The sequence below is a fragment of the Pagrus pagrus genome (assembly GCF_965226575.1).
Source record: "Pagrus pagrus genome assembly, chromosome: 16".
Lineage (NCBI taxonomy): Eukaryota > Metazoa > Chordata > Actinopteri > Spariformes > Sparidae > Pagrus > Pagrus pagrus.
Window position 1 is genome coordinate 2056664 of NC_140200.1, and position 22610 is coordinate 2079273.

The following is a 22610-nucleotide window of genomic DNA, read 5'->3' on the forward strand; positions in this document are numbered from 1 at the left end:
AAAACAGTGATTCTGTAGTCGTGCAGTGACTGTGAATCTGAGGGAGTTTGTACACAATGTCCCCATTATTCTCACTTCACAACAAAGAACACCAAACACCATTCAAAACCTTTAACAGCTGCAACACACATGAAGACAGACAGACAGTACTGGTACAGGACAGACAGAACTGGTGCAGGACAGACAGTACTGGTGCAGGACAGACAGTACTGGTACAGGACAGACAGTACTGGTACAGGACGGACAGTGAGCGGCTCCTTGCTTTCTTTGGATAAAGATGTAAGCGCTCGGTCAGGTTCAGGGCCACGTGGTGTCCATGGTGCTCAGGAGCACTGGGATGAAGCTCGTCTGCTCTGAGAGAGAAAACGTTGCACATTGGTTTTAATTGACAGCTGCTAACGTTACGGTCACAGAGGGCTGACCACACATGCTAACAACACTCACCAGCAACATTCAGTGGACGGACGATCTGCTCTCACAAATTGACTTATTCGTCTCTGTTATGAGAGTTTCCGTCTGGTAGAGTTCAGGATAGACGGACTCCGTGTTCACACTGAGGGGAGCAGTTTGTTGCTCCCCTTTTTGTTTTATCCATATAAAAACCAAGCTAAGCTAACTGTCTCCAGGCTCGAGCTTTTCCTTTAATGGACAGATACGACGGTGGTATCGGTCTTCTTATCTGACTCTCAGCAAGAAATGTTGATTTGCAGATGACTCTGAAACGACTGAATCCGAGTTAAAGATTTAGATTCTGTTCTTGTGCTTGGGTCCATTGTTCTTGTCAGGGAGGACTGAATAAAACGTGAGTCAACCGAGTGACTGCGTAACGTCAGAGATACACACACACACACACACACACACACAGACGAACACAGTCTGTAGGTTTGTATTTGCTCATACAGGGAGAGAAAAGAAAGCGTTAGGACGCTGTGGGCGGTGGCGTCTGACGGGCTCTCGGTGCAGATCTCAAGGTCATATTTATAATCGGTCGACATATGTCGCCACGCAGCTCCACCCTGCCGCTGTGCTGCAGGCGGAGAGAGAACGAAGGTGAGGCAGGCAAAGGAAAAGTTCACTGCTCCTTCCTGCGGTTTAATAGACGGTCAGGAGGGTTGAAAACGAGACACGGAGCTGCAGAGTCATATACAAGCGTTACATGATATCACTCAGGATTTCTGATATCCAATCAAAACTTCAGAAATGTGTTGTTATGTAATCAGCTAACGAGACGCTGGGCTGGAAAAGGCATCTATAATGAAAACAACGATAAACATTGGATTTTATTTTGAAGAAAACATATTTTCTACATTCAGGCTGGTTGCTTGTTGCAGATATTCAGCACACACTGAACTGAAGCTGTAAAATCAGAGACATCAACTCAAGTTATTTTTACTTCTGTAGCTTAAAATCACCACCGTGACAGTAGAAGGTTTCTTTTTGCGCGAGTAGAAATCATTTATGTTGCAGCGCCAACTATAATCTCTAATCCGTCACCTGACGTACATGAAAGTCTTGCAAATTTTGTAACTCATCCGGCAAAATGTATGAATCTTTTCACCGACCCGCATTGAGCCGGCTCGGCCCTGTGCAGGATCACGGTTGATTATTCCTTTGCGTTTCCTCAGGGGACACATTTGGACTACTTTGGGATTTCTCCTGGACGGAGGCTCGCTGAATCACAGAATAATTTATACACCCCAGCTTCCTTATTGCTCCCCGCTCGCCTCTGAAACATCAATGTGGCTTTCCTCCCAAACTGCTGAGGAGGCGGTGGGGGATGTGTGTGTAATAATCTGTATATGTGTGCATTCAAAAGTGTGTGTGTGCGTGCTGTGACACACCATAATCTTATTTATGCCTATCAGGCCGCACCAGGTGCCACGTCTTGGTGCGGCGGTGCTGTATTTCTAAGAAGCAGAGTTGGGTGTGAGCAAGTATCTCTGCCGTCCGCCTCCTCACACGCTCCTCCAGCAGCATCAGAAACCTGTAGCCAAGCAGCCTCTCAGTGACTAATAGCTTTACTGTTGCAGGCTCAGCTGTTCAGATGGTTCACAGCCACAGGAAGGAATTACAATGAAAACCTGAAGGGCTGAAAGAAGATCAGCAGACGATCTACTTTTTAAATTAGAGGAGGTAGAGAAATGGCCGTCCTTATACTGGAGGTTAGCAGCAATAATAAATCCTGGTCCAAAGGTCTACCAGCTGCTGACTCGGAGACAGAGGGGGGTGTTGGGATCCTGGGTTATTAATTGGGTCATTTGTGCATGGAAATCCGATGACAGGCTCCTCATTTTAATGAGAACGCTCCGTCGCTGTCAGCGTTATTATTGTTAATCTCCTGAGGGCTGATTCCATGTTTCTTGCTCAAGGTGTAACGGTCGAATCAATACCGGCCAACACGCTGACCGTGGGGGTGCAACATCTTCTAATCCAGAGCAGGAACATCAACAAAATGATCCCAGCGTTTTGTGATATTAAATTAATGCAGCTGTCTGGAACACATGGGAGACTTTAATCGTACTGTGAGATACAAACAGTTACATCTATAAAACAGGTGTCGTATCTCTACTTTGATTTTAAGATGCGTCTCCTCAATGTTCTGGGAAGCCATTTTCTTTCTTGCACATTTCTTTCTCGTGGCTCTGTGCTAAATATGAAGCTTAAGTCTTTGCAGGAGGAAACAGCCAGCTCACTTCTGTCCAGAGGTTTAAAGACCAACACTTGTAAAAGGTGCAATATGTGTAGGAACTGGCCACATATCAAGTTCATACTTAAAACACATAGAGGGTATCACACCACCAGCTGCTGCAGCTGTAGCTACTGCAGCTAGTTAGCTCAGTTAGCCATGCAGCTAGCTTGCAGAGGCTTTTGGACCAGGACTGGCCAGGGCTAGCTGGTTAGCATGCTAATTTCAATAGATATCTCTGCAACACAATACATAGACATCACAATGTCGCAACTGCTATTTCTTCACATCCTGTTTTTTAGTTTTATTTAATTTCTGAATGCTTTCAACTTATATTCTTACACATTGCCCCTTTAAAGCAGACTAATTAACATTCAGGTCGAGCCGTAGCTTTCCTCCCTTTGTGCGAGCTTTATTGTCGTCAGTTGTTGTGTTTTGTTGCATCAGAAGAATCAAATATTAAACGATGCAAAAAAAGAAAATGTATAGTTTTTCCCAAACTCTGCACGAAAAGGAGAACGTGAGGGGAAACCGCTGGTGGCAGCTCAGATTTCCCAGCAGCCACTCATTCCCTCAGCGGTTGTAGCCTCGTTACTGACCTCTGTTCTGTTTATTTTTCCTCCCTCACCCCTCCGTTCAACCTGGATGTCTTCGGGGGAATAGAGCAAAGATGCCGGCATCAGGACTTTGGTTATGCTGGACGAGCAGGGAGGTGAGTTACCGAGAGGGGAGATGGCGAGTTTAGTCACAACACACGAGTATTAATAACCGAACTATTCACATCCAACACAGCTGGTTGATTTAACGAGTCTGTATTCTGTTAAAAAGTAATAAATTATGACTCTACTCACATCGTAGCAGCACCACAAGGGGCGTTATCAGTAATGGACAGTAATGTTTGTGTTAAATTGATGGTATCAGAACACTTGTGAATGGATGAATTGTTTCATATGCAGTTGCTTGTTTTCATTTAAATGCATTTTCCAAACTAATTCATTTTTTCCCTGATTTCTTCAGAGTAATATTTCCTGATTTGGGTTTTGATTTGACGCATGGTTTATCTGACTGGTGCTAGTTGTAACTTTGGGGGAATATTGTTCTGTTCATCTTCCTTTAACCTTTTGTTTCCTTTGGCTAACATTTTGTTTCCTTTTCTTTTTTTGGTTTGCTGAACTGCTTTTGATTTGCCAGAAGCTTTTTTTTTTTTTTCTTGTTTTCATTAGCTATCAGAGACGGCGACAAAGAAACGTGCCATAACATTAACAGAAGGATTATTTAATGCCAGCCACTGCAAGTGCCAAAACCCCACAGCTCAACATCGAGATTATTTACTCATCATCCAGAACCCCTGCTGGGTTAACATGCAGCAGCCCAATGGTGGGTTGACTTCTGGGCTGTTCCAGGTTCTGTTTGTGCCGTTATCTTCTCTAGAACGACCGAGGAAAAAACTGTTTGGATGTTAGAATGATTAAGAAGCTGTCATGTTGGTGTGACAGACCTAGAAACCTCAAATTTAATGCCAACAGATTTGACATTTTATAGCAATGCCAAAATAAGAGGCAGCAGAACGCCGCCTCTGTAAATATGGCCTGGTTCTGGTCAAAGGTCACTTCTTAAGTCATTCAAATTGTCTTTAGCTTTTACCTGTAAATACTCTTAGAAGCCAAAATGCCCAAACAGGTCTGACATCAGCCCTGCTAACAGTCCAGAGGTGTAAGAACACAAGAGGTGGAAAGAAAAACGATCGATTTAGCTGGTACTGACAAAATACTCAACCCTCTCTCTCTCAATCCATTTACTGCTTTGTACAATCCCTGGTTAGATGCAGTTTATTAATGAGCGACCCGCATTAAACAACACATGAAGTGTGCAACAGTGAACAGTTAATATGAAGGCAGCTGGGTCCCTGGTGCTTCACAGTGTTGTTCACTTCCCCTCCTCTGACCATCAGCTGATCCCGTCACCCCGTGTGGAGGATCACCACTCCAAAACCAATTGCAATGACTGCCTGGACACACCGGCGGCTGTGAGCCTGAGTTGACCTCTGACCCTGTGTTATTGACTGTGTGCAGGCCTGCAGCCTTCTAGTACTTGATGCTGGAGGTGGTTCTTGAAGGGGGTCAAGGTTTGCTTTTGGTGAGATAAAATAAAATATAATACTTTTAGCCGTCGCCCCACTTCACTCCAATAACACGGATCCGTCTTGGTTGAATATATTTGACATAAACGCATGTCAAACCAGGGATTTTACAAATCTGAAACAAGTCTATTAACTGCTTTTTGAGTCCGCTCCATATTTAACTGTGCCTCACCCCTTCACACTCTGCCTGCACCGTATTTTTCTTTAATCACGATCAGGATGGAAAATTTCTTTGTGCTGTGGAAACTTCACCAACCCACCATCCACCACATCAGCATGACAGAAGGCCCCGACACTCATAAAACCAGAATCCAAATCGTACTCGAACGCGTCCAAAAGCCAGACATGCAACACAGTTTTATTCACTCTATTGTGCCAGTAAGCAGCAAGTCGTTTACTCAGCTTACGTAGTAGCCACTCAAATGTAGGTTTTATTACTATTTAAATAACACCAGTAACTGTTGTGATCCCAGTAGTAGCTGCCGGGGTTTAGTCAGAGCAAAGAACACGTAAAGCCGCTCGTATATCGTCCCAATATTAGCTAACAAGGACACATTATTTTGCCTGTCTGTAAGGAAAAAGCAGCAGCTTTGGCTTCGTGTCCTGCAGAAAAACTCTTAACAAGTAAGGAAATAAAATCTGTCAGTGTTGGCAGCTCGTTAAAAAGCTCCCAAGTGAGATGTGTTTGAAATGTTTGCTCTGAACGCAGCTGCAAAGATTTGGACCACGAGGCAACAATCTCTTCATCCACTCTGACACTTAACATGCGTCAAAAGAAACAATTAAATATACGTTTGGGAGATATGTATGTTGGTGAGTTCGCTCCATCCAAAGGTAAAAAAAAACAGCCTAACTCTATAGTTCACTTATTAACGCAATATATTTAGTTTGTTTATTCTGTACAAACACTTAAATGTAACAACAAGCTGTGTTTCTGTCGATATCACCAACACATGTAGCCACACACTGTGGTCGCAGCTCGCTGGCTAACTACTAGGCCGGTAGCATTAAGGTGCATTATTGCCACCTGCTATGACGGGAGTGATTTAAGAGGTGCTAGTTTATTAACATGGGATTATCACATGTGTGTGATTAACACGGTATCAATACTTCATTTTTCTAAATATCACGATTATTGCCAGTATTGATTGATCGTGACACCCCTGTCTGCACGCTAACCGTGGCTGGAGGGCTGGATTTTGTTACCTTTGGATGGAGCCAAGCTAGCTGTTTCCCACTCTTTCCAGTCTTTATGCTAAGCTAAGCTAACTGACAGCTGGCTGTAGCTTCATATTTAGTATGAAGACATGAGAGTCTTCCAGTTTAGCAGAGTGGATGTCCCAAACGTCTCGTGGTTCCTTTGACATCAACGTTGAACAATTTCAACTTGAAGCTGAAACGATGAGAAATAGTTTCGCTGCCATTATTTGATTTCTATGTGCTTTTTATACCTTTCTTCTGGTCCAGAAATTGCATCAGTGCACATAATTGTTTGCATCCAACCAAATCGATGCATTCAGCTGAAACTTAGCTCGGTCTTAATATAATATGACATCCTGACACACACACACGACTGATTTACTGCTCATCATAACTCATATTTCTGTCAATCAGTCAATGAAATTCATTCCACTGCTGTCATCCCTTTGTCCTGACCAGAGCAACTCGATCGTGTTGAAGATGGCATGAACCATATCAACCAAGACATGAAGGAAGCCGAGAAAAATTTAAAAGATTTAGGGAAATGCTGTGGGCTTTTCATATGTCCATGTAACAAGTAGGTACTGACAACGTGCCCCAAAGGTTCTTTACATATGTGGTGGCGTCCAGTTTTTCCTCTTTTTATTTTCTTTTTTTTGTTTTACTTTTCTTTCGTCACAGTGAGTGTCTGAAGTTGTTGTCTTCTCTCCTTTGTCCTCTCTTTATCTCTCTTCCTCTCCTCTCCTCCTCCTCCCTCTTCCTCTCTCTCTCTCTCTCCTCGTGCTTCGTTCTGTGGGGGATAAATGACTTGTGTTTAATCAGAGCAACTGGAGCGCATCGAGGAGGGAATGGACCAAATCAATAAGGACATGAAGGATGCAGAAAAGAATTTGAACGATCTAGGGAAATTCTGTGGTCTTTGCTCCTGTCCATGTAACAAGTAGGTGCTGCTTGCCTGCCTGCCTGCCTGCTATTCAAAACTAAACAATAAATATCTAAGAAATCAAAGTACAGTCGAGGTAGAAGTGACATCACGGTGGCCAACAGCCAATGGTCCGCTCTGCTCAAGCTCCAGATAAAACTCTGACTCCGCCCCCTTTTCCACATCCACACGAGGTGGACACAGGCCGGAGGCGCACACACACACACACACACACACACACACACACACACACACACACAGTCCACTTAAAGTTGAACTGAAATTAGAATTTAAGGAAGGAAAAATTGATTGATTCGATTTTCAAATTTTTTTCAAAAGCGGATCAAACCTTCGTTGTTTGTAAGTTTCAAGCTTCTGTGTGCGTATTTCTGACTAACATCGAATGTCAGAGCCGCGTTTAGATCCAAAACATGATTAAAGATACAGTATGTATATATTTTCTCTTTCAACGAGACATCTTTACCTTCACTACATCCGACATTTGGGTGGACCCATAATGCTGTTAAGTTTGTATTCCACTCGAAAAGCTAGGCTAACTAGCTTTTTATCCAAAATGGAGGCTAGTTAGCCTAGCTGAGCTACACCCAGTGTTGTGTCTGTTTATCAATAGCCCAAAGAAAGAAGAGGTTTAGTTAACGTTAGCTGCCTCACCAGTAATATTACACTGATTTCTGAGCAAAACCGAATTTTAATCTCAGTTCGACTTTGATGGAAATTGAGACGTTCTGCTGACACATGCAGCAGCCTCGGGTTCTGATTGGGCCACCTCACCAGGATTGGCCTTCAAAACATACAGTGTCTCAGGATTCACACCTCCATGACGGCCAAGCACCCGTAGTTATAAAGTCTGAGCTGTCGATATGTGGTTGGCTTCTGAGAAGTAGCACAGATCCATCCAAATTACAAGGATCCCATCCACGTAAACACCCCATCCGAGCACACTGATCTCTTTGCTGCTGCTTCTGCACAGTCGACAAGACTGGCGAGACTCAAATCCTATAAAGCCAACCTCAAAAAGTCCAGTCCTCCACGTAAGCTCTTCTGCACTCAGCCGAGGCCGGGGGTCATCAATAAGTGCCTCTTAACACCCTTCTACCAAGTGCCCTTCTCATGACGCCCTAATCTCTTCGCCTCCACTTCTCCAAACACCTTTACAACAGGAGTCATCTACATGCAGGTGTAACCACTGCACGAGTCCAACTTTGACATTAACGCTGATTCCCCAGAAGAGGAATATTTCTTTTTAGTTTCAATGCAAAGTGAAGTGAAATGGGGACTTTTACAATGATCTCATTGTAGCTGCTGCCCCTCCCAACTATACAATCACTTAGACCCAACACAAAGAGCAGGGCTGGGGCTCCCGAGGCATCTTGGCACTCAGATCATGTGATGTGTTGACTCTAACTGGAAATTCAGTGATCTTGGTCCCAAAATGCCTTCGGTCAGCCTGGTTCCAGGACTGTTTGACACTTCTCCTCATCTGCATGATCTCTACCACCACCCACACCGCTCTAACATCCAGTAGATCATCACCTCTCTGCAGGCACCAAGATCTTTTTGTTTCCCCCACTGAGCACCCGCCCTTCCCCCCACCACCATTTTTGAACCACAAAAACGCCAATGACATGGAATGACTGGCGAGCATGACCCTCTGAATGCTCATGCATGCATGACAGTGCAACTCATAACAGCAATGCACCCGTGATGATGCTGATATTAACAATGACGGTGATGTTGATGATGTTGATGGTGATGATGAACAACTTTTTTCTGTTTTATTTACCATGAGTGGTACGAAGCCTGGGGGCTTTTTTTATTTTGGTGAACAGGGAACAAACAGCAGAGAGTCATAGACGTTAGTTTTACTTTGAAATGTCAGAACCTTTTGGGAAAAAAATCACGAGAGAAGAAACATTTCCAAAAGGCAGAATAAATGCAAAACTTGATTTTGTACACAGCGATATCATTAGTGTCTAAAACAGTGTGAAAAATCATTGTATATGCTACTTTCAGGGTGATTACAGCCATAATTTTGTGTTTTTATAGACTTGATCAAATCCATAAGAGCAAAAAGGGACAAAATATGTTAATTGACGTCCTTGCATGAAAGAAAAGAAGGAAAAATAGTCAGAAAAGGAAAAGAAAAGAGGAATGCTACATGACAAAATGAACGACGAAGGCAGTGAACACATCAAAGAAGACAAAAAATGACAGCATGACACATTCAGAGTACAGGAGGGAAACAGGAGCTGGAAACTGGGTTAATCCACATGCGCAGTGAGACATTTTCAAGCACGTAGTCACGATGTCTCTGTAACATGGGTACATCATGCCACTGTGCATGTCCTGCGTGTACCCTTGTCTTCACACGGCTCTGCGTGGCGATCGAGCGACGCTGCTGCCTTGTTTTCCCCCTCTGGTTCTGCTGCAGCTTCTCTGCAGTGCCACCTCTCCTGCAGAGCGCTGTGCTAAATTAGCTTTTATCTGGCGCTGGCTGTTCAACATTACTGTTCGCTAAGCTCCCTCTCCCGCGGGGAACTCGCTCACATGTAGGTCAGCCATATCAGATAGTGGCATGATAGCCTGCTGGGAAGTTGACTCAAACTGAGTGCGTGTGTAGACGGATGCTAGAAAGACAAAAGAGACGTATTTTGGTCGGATTTTTCTCGCCACTCAGAGAGCGAGGCTTAATGCCATCATACGTGTCAGGATATCTTTTTTTTTAATCCCTTCAACATGCTGGCTGTCTATCAGAATTAGCTGACTCCTGGTTTTCTGGTGCTTAATGCACTTGGATTCCTGCTGTCTGCATGCCACTGCGCGTGGATTTTGATTGGTGTATAGCTCAACTTTCAGGTCACTCGGGGGAATGAATTAGATAGAACGAGTTCAGTTTTTCCTCGGGATCTGCAATGATCGAATCAGATCCTCTCAATTCAAACGAGCAAAGCTGATTAGAGAAGTGCATTATATCCATTTCTGAGACTCCAGCGAAGTAAAGAACAAACTGGTTGTCAAATGAAAGGAAAGGAGAGGAGAGCGAAGGGAACGTATCACAACATTAGAGGAAGGAACGAGAACAAAAGAGCTGAGATGAAGAACAAAATGGGAACAAAAGGAAAGGACTCAGTCAGACAAGGGTAGCGTGTGTGTTTACCACACTGGTGTGTGTCAGCAGGGACGGGGAGCTAAGCGGAGCCTTGCCTCAGTCCATTTCTATTAATAAAAGCAGTGTAGGAGGCTGAGCCATCGCCATTCCTGATACAGCGAGAATACATGCAGCACTCCAAGGTTACACAGCACCGAGCGACTGACGCTACAACACAAGCAGAGAGGGCAGGATGTTGTTGAATGGATGGATACAAAATAATATGTATAGATTTGAGTTTCACTGCTACATTTCACCAAATGAATCTTAAACTGCTTGAGAGGTTAAAAAGCATTCATCAAAAGTGCCTTAAAGTGTAACTAAAGACAGTAAAGACGAACCTCTTCCACCTCCTCCACAATGTTTGTGCCAAATCAGACGCTGAAGCTGACGGTGTAAAGTCTGACAGGCAGAGTGAGGTGACATTTACAAAGCCGTGCAGCTCAGCTGTGATTGCACATCATGTTAGCACAGCTGTATTTGTCGTACGCTTACTGGTAGAGACAGGGATGTGTTAGCGTCAAAATCCCTATCTCACTCGTCGACGTCCCAGCCTGTCCAGAACTCTGAACCCTGGAAGGAAAAAGCGGTGACATTAAAACAAAACAGAAAAAACACAAATGGAGGGTGGGGGTAGAGGTGGGGGGAGAGTTAGCCATGGTTATTCTCTGATGACTATCTCCACCTTCTTGTTTTGTTTTGTTTTCCTTTTGTCGTTTGGCAGTTTGTTCTCCACGTTACTCGTCGTCCCTCCTAACGATGTGACAGTCTCGTACGCTCTGTGTTGTGTGTCTGCCAGAAGCTTGTCTCTTCTCTGTTCTCTGTCACACTGGGACATCTAACTGTGGGAGTGGGGTGGGGCTTCATCACTGCAACGACATAGAAAGTGTCAGGAGGACAGCAAAAAATAGAGACAGAGGAAGGGAAGGGGTTTTGTCACACACTGAGTCATCTCACATGTTGAAGCTACTAAAAATGCATGCCTAGATTATATCAAACACACAGATGTGACTTGTGCCTGATTCTGGACAGTATGTTATATACCCAGAAGATATAACATCACACACATTACTATTGTGTAACAGAATGAGCCTGCACCAAACCCAGTCTACCAACCAGTCCAGTCCATGCCTGCTATGCTTTGCTTGACTTAGTCTAGTCCCTACCATATATTTATGTGCTGGATGCATGAAACCAAGTAACACCTTTGTGTCAGCTGATCACACTACATACTGACATATATGCCGCTACAGTACCTCGAGTCCGAGGCTCTCTTTGTAGATATTCACTAATGGGAAGCCAGCCTGGTTGAGGTAAATGATGACTCGTCCGGTCGAAGTTTTTTGAGTAATTGTCCCCCCTCGTCCTCCCCCATTCGCTGTCTGCGGCCAGGATGAAGAGCGGAGCCAGCAAGGCCTGGGGGAACAACCAGGACGGCGTGGTGGCCAGCCAGCCCGCCCGTGTGGTGGACGAGCGCGAACAGATGGCCATCAGTGGAGGCTTCATCCGCAGGTGAGAGGGGGGAGTGGAGGTTCACGCAATGAAACACCCAAAGTTTAAAATGGACTGATATGGTCGGAGGGAAAACGGAGATGATGCAAGCGGATGTAAAAGAGGTGCGTTGTGGTGCAGACTCTGCTGAGAGCTGGATCAGAAGACAGACAGCACTCTGTTAGCTGTATGTTAATACGAGGCCACAGCCAGGACGCAGTTAGCGTAGCTTCGGATAAAGACTGTAAACAATCTGTATTCCAGCTTCTCTAAAGATCACTAATCACCATGTTATATCTCGTTTGTTTAATCTGCACAAAAACAGAGGAAGCGTGTGAAGTGACAGTCAGCGCTCCTCCCTGCCGTAAACCCACAGCTCTGGGTCTTTACACAGCGGAGATGGTGAGAGGCGTAGAAGATTAATTAATTCTTCACCACTTATGTCTTTGTCACAACACATCAGTATTCTTCTTCAGAGTCGAGGAGGTGGACAGCCTGATCCAGTCCAACACACTCAGACGAGTTGATGTCACTTGTTGCTTTATATCTCACCACACGAAGGTTAAAGAGGCCATAGAACTAAAGTTTTTCTAGCTCCCTGGTTGATCCGCAAGGAAAGAAGGAAGGGTCATCAAGTCACCAAATCTGTCTTTAGGGCCCGACCGCGGTGCCGGCTGTGTCACAGTCAGCGGGAGATTTATGGAGAAACACACTAAAACCCAACATATCTGCGACGTATGACTGATGATGAAGAAATGCATCCTGAAAATGAAAGACCACATTTCAGAGAGGAAGTTAACCGCAGAGTTTTTAAATCAATATTAATCTTTTAGGTTCTTTGGTAACCCGGTCATCCCCGGTGGCCCCGCCCACCAGTTCCCGCCCGGCCCATGGACTTTAGACTGTGATGCCGTCACTGATTTTTAAATTCCTTTTCTTGGCTTGAGGAAAGTTTTAGAAATGTTTCAGCCGGTTCAGGAGCAGCGTTTTCTGTCAGAGACACTTTAGACGAGACTTGAGCTGCAGCAGAAAGCTCTAAAAACCCAAAAGCACATCATGGCCTTTTTTAAAGATCCTCACACTGGTGTTCATTGTTGTTGTTGAGTAAACATTGAGTTCAGCTAACCACCGTTTAACTCGTGTGGTAGAAACTGTTCACCCACATAGTTTAAGTGTTTGCAGGTTGTATGTCTCTGTGAAGTGAATCGGACCGGCGCTGATATCTTATTTAATACTCGGCTCCAGAATGTGTTGCAGTGTTGTGAATTGGGATGTAGAGCGTTCGAAATAAAACAAGTTAAATTAATAACGTTAAGTAATTAAAACGGACATAATTCAGCATGAAGATAGAAAACAAACTGCCGTGCACGGGATCCTCCTCACGTCCAGATGCCCAGTGTGAGGTCAGACACCGGTCCTCAGAGACAAGAGACGGGTCAGAGGTGAAATCTGGATGAGAGCGTCTTAACGACCTTTACTGAGCCTGGTCAACACACCAACATGTGGAGTGTGTGTGGGCTGGTGTGTGTGCAGATGCCACAGTATTTAAATCTGCCTTTGTGTGTGTGTGTGTGTGTGTGTGTGTGTGTGTGTGTGTGTGTGTGTGTGTGTGTGTGTTTAGGGTAACAGACGATGCCCGAGAAAATGAGATGGACGAGAACCTGGAGCAGGTGGGCGGCATCATCGGCAACCTGCGCCACATGGCCCTGGACATGGGCAACGAGATCGACACCCAGAACCGCCAGATCGACAGGATCATGGAGAAGGTGCGACGCAAGCCAACATCCAGACTCCACAGCATTTTATCTATGATGTTTATTTATCGTACTTTAAGACGACCCGTGTATCGGATTTTATATTTATTATATGAAAAGATAAAAGTCGTACACTTCATGATTTCATTTATTTTACTTTATTACTTTCTTAATAATAATATGATAATCTGGGGGGGTGGCGGCTTTTTGAGGGACACTTTCACACATTCATACAATAATAAACATTTCAACATAAGACCGACCTAAACTGCTGGTAGCTCCTGAAGAATAAGTGCACATCAGTCGTTCATCTCCACCTGTTTGTCATCCCTGATGACTCAGTCACAGGATAACTCCTCAGACTCTCATTGTGGAAGACTTTTTTTGGTTTTGGGCTGAATTTCAAAACCCCTCTGGACTGATTGCGGTGGATTCAGATCACCTGTGTGCAGGTGAGGAGGCTGACTCCTGATTAATGAGTGGAAGCAGCTTGGGTTGTTCCCCTCCCAGCCAATCAGGGTGTGAAGGCTTAATAGAGGTTTGGAACGCCCCCCAGGTGGCTCTCAGTCATTCTGAATCTGTCCCTGACTCACTGCAGACCTCATCCTGATTGACTACAGCCAGAAGCTCTGGTCTCTTTAGGTCCTATTAAGATTTCTTAATAGTTTTGAAACTGCTTCTTTTGTCCAACCAGTAGTTCATTATCCAATTCCTCATTATGTCTTATTATGAATGACAAAGAAAAGCAACGAGTCTTCACATTTAAGAAGCTGAAACCAGCAAACGTTTCACACTTTTTCTTGAAAAATAACTTAAAGGATCAGAATAGTTTGCAGAATCATTTCTTTTCAATCAACCGTTAAATCCACTGATCACTGCAGTTTGTCCTGACCGAGAAGAAAGATTTCCAAACAGGCACTCAGATCAAAACCAGGCCTTTAGTGACGTTCAGCAGCTTCCGTCTGCTGCATCCACACACTCGTGTAGAAAAATGGCGAGAGAATGAAATACTTTTGTCAGTTACAGTATTAAAGGATATAAATCAGATAAGTTTCCCTGGAAATTTTGAAATAACAATATCAGAGCAAGATAACAAACATCTCTCTCAATTGAAACGGAAATACTCTGTTAGAAAGAAAATCTAATTCAAGTCACGTCTCTTCAACTGCATCTCTGGAAACAGCGGTGGAGCGGAGGACTTTAACACATCTGTTCATTCTCACGTGTTTTCTGTTGATACCGTCGACTGTTAGCGACGTGAACATGAAAAACTTCTGCCGTCACGAGCAGTAGAGACACGTAGAGGTGATGATGTTAACAGTTTTCGTAGCGTTCATCAGTTCAACAATAATCCCCGTTCTCTGATACGACCAGGCGTTTTTCATTTGTATTCTTTGTCTACAGCAGTTGTGCACATTTGACATACAGCACAGTGGCCAGACAACATGGCTGCTGCAGCTTACCAGAGCTTTATTGTACTCTTGCTTTGGGTTTAGGAGAAGATTAAAATATGTACCTTCATTTACATTATGCACATGACATCAGTTAACTGTTACTCATTTTCACGTGACAAGTCCTGCGTGTGTCTGAACCATCCATCCACGCCTTCGTCCTCCCTATGCAGACCTTGTTGCTCTTCATACTAAGTCACCTGACTTCCTCCTTTGCTGCCTTTTTTATAATACTACAGTTACGAGAGTTTCCTGCCTAACATGAAATATAAATATGTGTTGTAATAAGCTGCGTACACAGTCAAACTATTTGAGGACAAGCAAACTGATTCCCGTCTTTCTCCCCGTTTCCCTTCGACCAGGCTGATTCCAACAAGACCAGGATTGACGAGGCCAACCAGCGCGCCACAAAGATGCTGGGCAGTGGCTAAACGCCCTGAGCCCAGAGCGTGGGCATCCCGCGCCGCACGTCGACAGGCGCTGACATGCTTTCATCATGGTATTGACCTTCTAGGTTTGCACACATGCACATATCACCTCCCCTCCCCATTGTAAATGTTGTTCTGTGTGTCGTCTGTCGAGCTTTTTCAAGATGATTGTCCTCGTAAAAGATGATTTCTTATACTCCGTATATCATTCTTTCCAAAGGTTGTATATAGTGCTGACTTGATGGCTCTCTAGCTCACCTGTGAAGTTTTTATTCTCTTTGTCAAAATATATATATATCATATATTATTCTATATCATATATAATATATATATATATAAAAGTACACTGCTCTGGATGACAAGTATATAATAGGAATGCTATACAAGCTGTTTGTTTTTATTCCTTTTCCTTTTCAGTATCTCAGTATTGTCTTAGTAAAACTGTGTCATTCCATTTAGGCTACTGTCATGCTCCTTATTTTGGTGTTGTCACGACAAAAGGGGAGATGACGGATGGAAAAACACGAGTAGAGATTTACTGAGCCGGTGGCACAGATGACTGGCATTGCAAAGAGCACTTACAATCAAAAAGGCAGTCGTTGGTACATTTTCCTTCATCGCAATCATACTGAGTTACTGTTTAGACAATGTGCAACTAGACTCTCTGTAGCTGTATTAGACATTGCATTCCAAGTGATGTGAATTGTGCGTTCTCTGCATGACAAATGGTAGATTTTAGTCTTATAAATAAAACCTGTCTGAAAAATATATATAAAAAACGATAACATGGCAGTAGCAAATTGACAAAGCGCATGCTCAGTATTAGGACACAGTTGATCGTTCCATACTCCTGCAAGTTTGCAATAGTGCCACTCTTTTTGTCTCGATATATTTACCGACTGTGACCATCTCGTTGTAAAATAATGCAAAAGGGATCAAAAAAGTGAGATAAAGATGAAAATAATATGAGGACTTGGGGGTTGTATTGCAAAAAAATGACCTGTTTTCTAAATGATTATGCAGTTCAATGATGAAGATGTTGATTATGTGCTGAAAGATGAGGACTGGTTGTGTACTGTAACATAGGTTTTGGATGCTCTGAAAAAAATAAAAATAAACGTTTGCAATGTAAAGCAAAGACGCATATTTCTGAGAGACCTTACTTTTATAAGAAGACTGTATCTGTAAGTTTATTCTCCCTGTGTGGTTTGTTATTGGTAAAAAATAATGATAGTATTGAATAACAATAACTATACTCTGACACAAAAAATACATACAAAAGGGTTTTTTGTTGCTTCTGTACTTTAGAGCTATGCACACCAAATCGCCAAAATGTCGAGTAGTTAGAGTACGGTGATTAAATACCTACAACCTGAATGACACAATAGGTTCAACCGTGAGATTGATGTCCTCAACGCATGTAATATTAAAGACTCCCTCTCTGTATCCTGTCAGTGTGTGAAGTGGTGGACATTTTGTAGCTAGCTGAATTGATTAAAAGTAATAAACCCTAGTCAACACCGTGTCTGTCTTTATTGCTCCTGTGAGTCGAGAGGCTTACGTCTCTCTCGTTAAGGTCCAGGGTGAGATTTACAGAGAAACGCCACTCAGGTCGAACGCAGACAATCACTGATGAGGCAGACGGTCTGATGTGAAGACATCACCTTCAGGCGTAGAGCGGTCCAGGCATGTCACCAAAAACATGATAAACTACAAGATCTAGGATCTATAAGGCTGTGTGCAGCTAGAGTTTTATTTTGAAAGAAATACAAAATAAATCATGAATATTTTGACCCTTCATGTATGAATTATTAAATCAAAAAGTTGTTTTGTCGCTCATAAACGAGTAAAACATGCCAATAAACTTTTTATTTCTTCAATATATTTTATTTTGAAGGAGTTATATAAATTATTCATGATGGTAAACTGTTAGATCCTTTTTATCTTCAGCAAACCAGACAGGCAAAACATATATTTTTCATCTGAAGATGTCATAAATTCTTTTATTCACAGTTCAATATTATTTTTCTACATTTTTTTTGTCTGTGACTGAAAACACATCTGTCCACTCCAGTGAGCGTTACGTACCGAAGGGTATCAGTGTAAATTATATCATAATTTTAAATAAAACAAAAAATCAGACAGATCTCAGACAGATATCTGGAGTCAAAGAAATAAATTAAATAGTAGTTAACCCGTCTGGTTTTCTGAGAGTAAAATGATTCGACAGTTATTCCAGAGGCATCTTCTCTTCCCTCCTCCATTTTGAATTTATGATGCCACATCCCAAAATGACAAAGACAGAAGGACGTCGGTCAGTTAAAGGTATTTGGGATCCTAGTACCATTTATGCATTAACAATACAATGTTTGTTTTTGGCCCTCCAAGGGAAAAAGTTGGAGCTCCTCTGCTCTGTGACAATAAATGTTCATGACTATATTAGCAACAGTCCAAAAACACACTTGAGCAGGTTTTGATGTATGTGGGAGCTGTGGAAGTACTCAACCCAAACATCAGTGGAGGTTTATAACGTATCACCAACAACAAAAACTGACAGTGTCAAATCAAATCAGATCAATTTTATTTATACAGCCCAGAATCACAATCACATCGCCTCGATCACAGACCCTCGAATCAAGAGAGGAAAGACCTTTTTAACAGGGGAACAAGAAGATGGAAGAAACCTCAGGAGGAGCCACAGAGGAGGATCCCTCTCCCAGGACGGACAGACATGCAACAGATGTCACATGTACACGACAGAACAACAAAATCACAGTTTACAAACTGCACTGACAGAATATCTGATACAAGTTATAATATATGTGAAGTGTGTGGATCCAGGAGACGACTGAGCAGGAAGAAGCATCACTAAGTGGTGCCCGAGACACAAGACCAAATAAATGAATCACAGTTTGGACATTATAATGTCTGTGTATTGTGTTCTAGAGATATCTACTGAAGTTAGCATGCTAACCAGCTAGCAGGCCCCTCCTGGTCCCCGAGCTCCCAGTTCGAACCGCTAGCTGCACAGCTAACTGAGTTTTCAATCCTTGACAGTATCTTTACCACCTGATGACATTCATTTAAATGTAACACATGCTGCAGAGCTGGTCAACACTGTACATGGTAGACATCAGAGTCCTGACGTATAACAGTCACCAGAGTTTGTCCTGATGGCGTCCTTGCAGAAAAGTCTTTGCATCTCAGAGTCAATAGCCTTTTTTCCTTTTGGGTATAAATGCATAGATGATATGAGAAGTTTGAGATGCTAACATAAGGTCAATATGTTCAGAAATGTGCTGCTGGTCCAGTTGGTATTTTTTAAGATAACAAACAACACAGACGGACACGGATGGATGGATGGACAGACTGAAGAACAGAAGGATGGATGTTAAAGGTAAACTCAAAATCTTTGCTCCAGGCTGAAGGTACAAATATTTCAAAATAAAAGAAAGTATAAAAACTATAAATCAGCACCTTCTCCAGTTACTTTGTTTCTAAAAGATGTGAGTTGTCTTTGTTTTCTTCATCGAGCTTTACAGGGAACAGAGTCTGGAAGTCATTACAGTGGAGCTGCATTTTATCCACTGAGATGATACAGAGCACTGCACCTTTATAACCTCAACAGGTGAGGACTAAACACAACAGTATGTAGCAAAGAGTGTGTGTGCACATCATCATCATCATCATCATCATCATCATCATCATCATCATCATTCTGAACTTGTCAGAACCGTCAGAACTCTGCAGAGTTGAAGATGGGCCAACACTGAGACCCTCAACACATGTAACAGGGAGGCCTTTAGGACCCAGGGGACCAGTGGAGATCTGTGCACTCTCTTACTTTCACTTTCACTTTTAACACCGGGCAGACGAACAGAGTGCAGCAGTTCGTGTTTTGACAGACGAGCTTTGTTTGAGGTGTGTATTAAGTTAAACATCACTTGAAGTCATGCAGCATGTTGCTCAAAGAGGAAGTAATAGGCCCATTTACTCTCACAGAGCCTAAGATACAGCGGCGGAGGGCAGTTGTGGAGTCAGGAGGCGTATAGGCATGGTAGGCCAATTACACAGTATCTTTAAAACATGTAGTCACCTCATTGTTTTATAAAAAACACAGCCGAACAGATTGATGTGGCCTTCTCTCATATCACAGCCTCCATTCATCTGCGGGTAGGTGAGAGGCATGTGTCTTTGTCACTGTTTTGTCACTGTTTTGTTGATCAACCATGAGAAATGTCTCTATTCAATTTTCTCTTATTGCTTTCCTATTTTAAAGGGTATATTGTGGATTGTATTTTATTTACCCTTTCTTTTTAGGCCTATATATTATTTTAATATGTGGAGTAAGTTACTATTTTTCTATGTAGAGAAATGAGCTTAAATCAAACTGTAGGTTTTCAAGTCAGATTTTTCCAGCACCTCTTTTCTTCCCTGGGTTAAAAAACCACTACATTTAAAATGAATTAGGCTGTTTGCTTGGCTACCCCACAACTAAGCTTAAAACACTTTTTTTTTTTTTAAATAAAATCACCGACTGGGCAGTAGGCCACAGGACATTAGGTAAGCAGTGTTCCTGGATCTCAGTCTGTTTGACAGTGAAGGTGATTTCAATGCAGTAAAAACCTAAACTAACAAAGACTAATGTCATAATATTTCTGACATAACTGCATGGATGCATAGTCTTCAAAATTTTGAGTTGAAGACAACGGGGGGGGGGGGGACTTACTTACTTGAGACTTACTGTATAACGCTGATGTGAGCGGACTAGGTGACACAGTATTATTGAACCATCACGAGACGTGTTGTGTGTTTTGGAGCGCTGCAAAATGGTCATTATTAATAAATAACATGACAGAGAGCAGCGCAACGAGCTGCTGCCGTCACCAGAATCAAGAAGCCCAAATTCAAATGAGAAAACCCTTTTATTGAATGATCAATTAGTCTATATGAATCAGAAGATCAGTAGTTTTTTCCTGTTGTTGTTGTTGTTGTAGTTGTAGTAGTAGTTGTTATTTGTCCACTTATTCTGGAGCCTCACTTTTGTCTTTCTTGTCTGCAGTCACCCACAATGGCCAACCACATCACAGACCTTGGTGTGTCCCTTGATGAGGCTGATGAGCAACATCTCCAGTCACGAGGCTTCAAGAAAGTCAATGTTGATCTAAACAAAGGGGCACGAGGAAACTACATCTATATTTGGTACAGAAGACAATCCGGACAAGCACCAATCACCAAGATTCAGTTTACATTCAACAATGAGATGGCTCGTGGATTGGACAGGGCAGGGTACACAAAGATCAATGAAAACCTCAACGCTGGAGCTAAAGGTGATTACAAATACCTTTGGTACTACAGAGGGTCCGGAGAGTTCAACACTCCTATAGTGGACATTGATGTCACTACAGTTGCAGAAAGTGAGGCCTGCATGTTGCGTCATGGTTGGGAGAGACTGACCTGTGATATGAACCGCATGGCTAAAGGGAACTGGATCCACGTCTGGGTGAAGAGAGAACATCAAACATACATCTGTGATGTTACTGCCACTGATTCCTACGGATCAGACGAGCAGAACTTGAGGGATGGTTACATCCGGATGGATGAAGATACTAACAGGGGTGCAAATGGAAATTATGTCTTCATCTGGTACCGTCAGACCACCGACCCGCAGCGTGCACTCACTGATCTGCGAGTTTCCACCAATGGCAGCGAGCGCCAGGTCCTTGCGCAGCAAAATTACCAGCCAGTGAATGTTGACCTCAACGAGGGGACCGACGGCAACGCAGTGTACCTGTGGTACGAGAAAGGTGATAGCGACAACCCCATGAAGGCCATTACCCTGCTTCTCAACCCAGAAGCTATTGAAGAGTATGAGAGGGCCGGTTTCAATCTTATTAGAAGAAATCTCAACACAGGCAACAAAGGCTGGACTGAATACCTGTGTTATTATCAGTGAGAGCCTGAGAGTTTCTTTATGGCTGCAGAGCTGAGAATATCCAACACTCACTGAAGTGTAAATCACAGTCCAACAGTTGGTTAAATAATTTTGGTGATGGCCTCTCACTTTTTTCTTCAGTATATAAAACAGTGTGATTCGTTGTGACAGTGATGCTCCTGCTGATATCAGAAAGTACCAATGCAATATGTTCTTCTGTCAAACTTCATGTCAATTAAAATTGATCAAACGTGTTCAAACGGCTGTTTGTCACCATGATGTTGATGATTGATTGAATATGAAGCTTCTGTATCACTTTAATCTGCACATTTCCTGCTTTTCAATAAAAACATATTTGCAAGTGTGTTTGCTTCAGACTCCTCGGAAACTTAAGATTAATATAAGAATTTCTTATATTAAAGCTCAGAAAGTCTCAAGTTGGTTAAAAAGTTGATCCGGACTAAGACCTGCTTGTTTCTCAGGCCAAATCCTTTTGTTCAGAACAAATTGGAGTCTCGTTCAAGTTGAAGCAAAGACTTGAGAAACTCCTGAGCAAAGAAAAAGCATCAGTGAAAACAAGCGCTGCGATACTGATAAACTGATCTCTCTTCTCTCTGCCTGTGGTTCATCCATTATTCAGCAGGATAACAAAACTACCCTTGAAAGAGCCCAGCGGACAGCACAGGAACATTATGGATCGTTTTGGAGCGACTGTTACACATTCTGCCTCATCGTCTCACATGCTCTTTGGTTCATCGGTTTCTAATCACTAAAGTTTGTTTGTTTCCAGCCACCTCCTTTCTGTCACGTAGGACAGGGCCCTGAAAGCATGCGAGTTCAGCAGTGTTGGGGGTAACATGTTGGAAAAGACATTTCTTTTAGCGGTAACGGGGTAATACAACGCGCTACTAATAATAATTCAGTAATATATTACTACAGTTATGTCACCTGACGCGTTACAATCTGTAACCGACCGAAGTGAAGCGTTTATTGTTGTTTTTTTAAGAACCCGTTCGCACCAACATGAACATATTAATACCGGCTCTGTGTGTTTAATACAGCCGAGCCTATAAGTTCTGGGTTCAGTCTCTGTGTGACTAAACTGAGCCACTCCAGTTTAAACCTAAAAGTCATCCACCAAGCTTTGCTTCTGGTGTTATAATAAAAGCTGATCTATGGTTGCACGGCCTACACCGCAGCGAGCATCTACACATGGTGTATGAAACAGTTTTCTGTCTGTTCTGTCCTGCAGGTGACTTCTGATCATTAAAACGTTACTGTTGCAGTGGGCGGTTTGTGTACAGGCACATGCAGTATCTTTCTGCAGGCGAACCCTCGAGCTCCTGCAGCTCCTGCTCTGAGTTGTGTCTGCAGCCTCTCTCTCGCTCGGTCTCTCTCTCTGTCTCTCGGTCGCTGACACAGTCTGGTACTCAG

The 22610-nt window shown here is 43.0% G+C and overlaps 2 protein-coding genes across 4 annotated transcripts in view; both read left to right on the forward strand.

Moving 5' to 3' along the window:
• Positions 1–16754, forward strand: part of snap25a (synaptosome associated protein 25a) — a 35293-nt gene extending 18539 nt beyond the window's left edge. Inside the window, exons 4-8 of the mRNA XM_084378043.1 lie at positions 3350–3398; positions 6849–6966; positions 11510–11629; positions 13230–13374; positions 15176–16754. Coding sequence (XP_084234169.1) covers positions 3350–3398; positions 6849–6966; positions 11510–11629; positions 13230–13374; positions 15176–15244 — 501 coding nt within the window. The 3' untranslated portion in view covers positions 15245–16754. The remainder of the gene's footprint in view (positions 1–3349; positions 3399–6848; positions 6967–11509; positions 11630–13229; positions 13375–15175) is intronic.
• A 2197-nt stretch (positions 16755–18951) lies between these two features.
• LOC311272152 (uncharacterized protein) lies at positions 18952–21776 on the forward strand. Of its 3 annotated transcripts, XM_084378324.1 has the most exons (3): positions 18952–19162; positions 19362–19414; positions 20304–21776. In XM_084378324.1, exon 3 carries the CDS (start codon positions 20313–20315, stop codon positions 21195–21197), a length of 885 nt encoding a protein of 294 aa, XP_084234450.1. In that variant the 5' UTR covers positions 18952–19162; positions 19362–19414; positions 20304–20312; the 3' UTR covers positions 21198–21776. The 3 variants fall into 3 exon arrangements, with proteins under 3 accessions (XP_084234450.1, XP_084234448.1, XP_084234449.1); XM_084378322.1 differs by lacking the exon at positions 19362–19414 and having other exon boundaries at positions 18952–19298; XM_084378323.1 differs by lacking the exon at positions 19362–19414.
• The last annotated feature ends 834 nt before the right edge of the window (positions 21777–22610 follow it).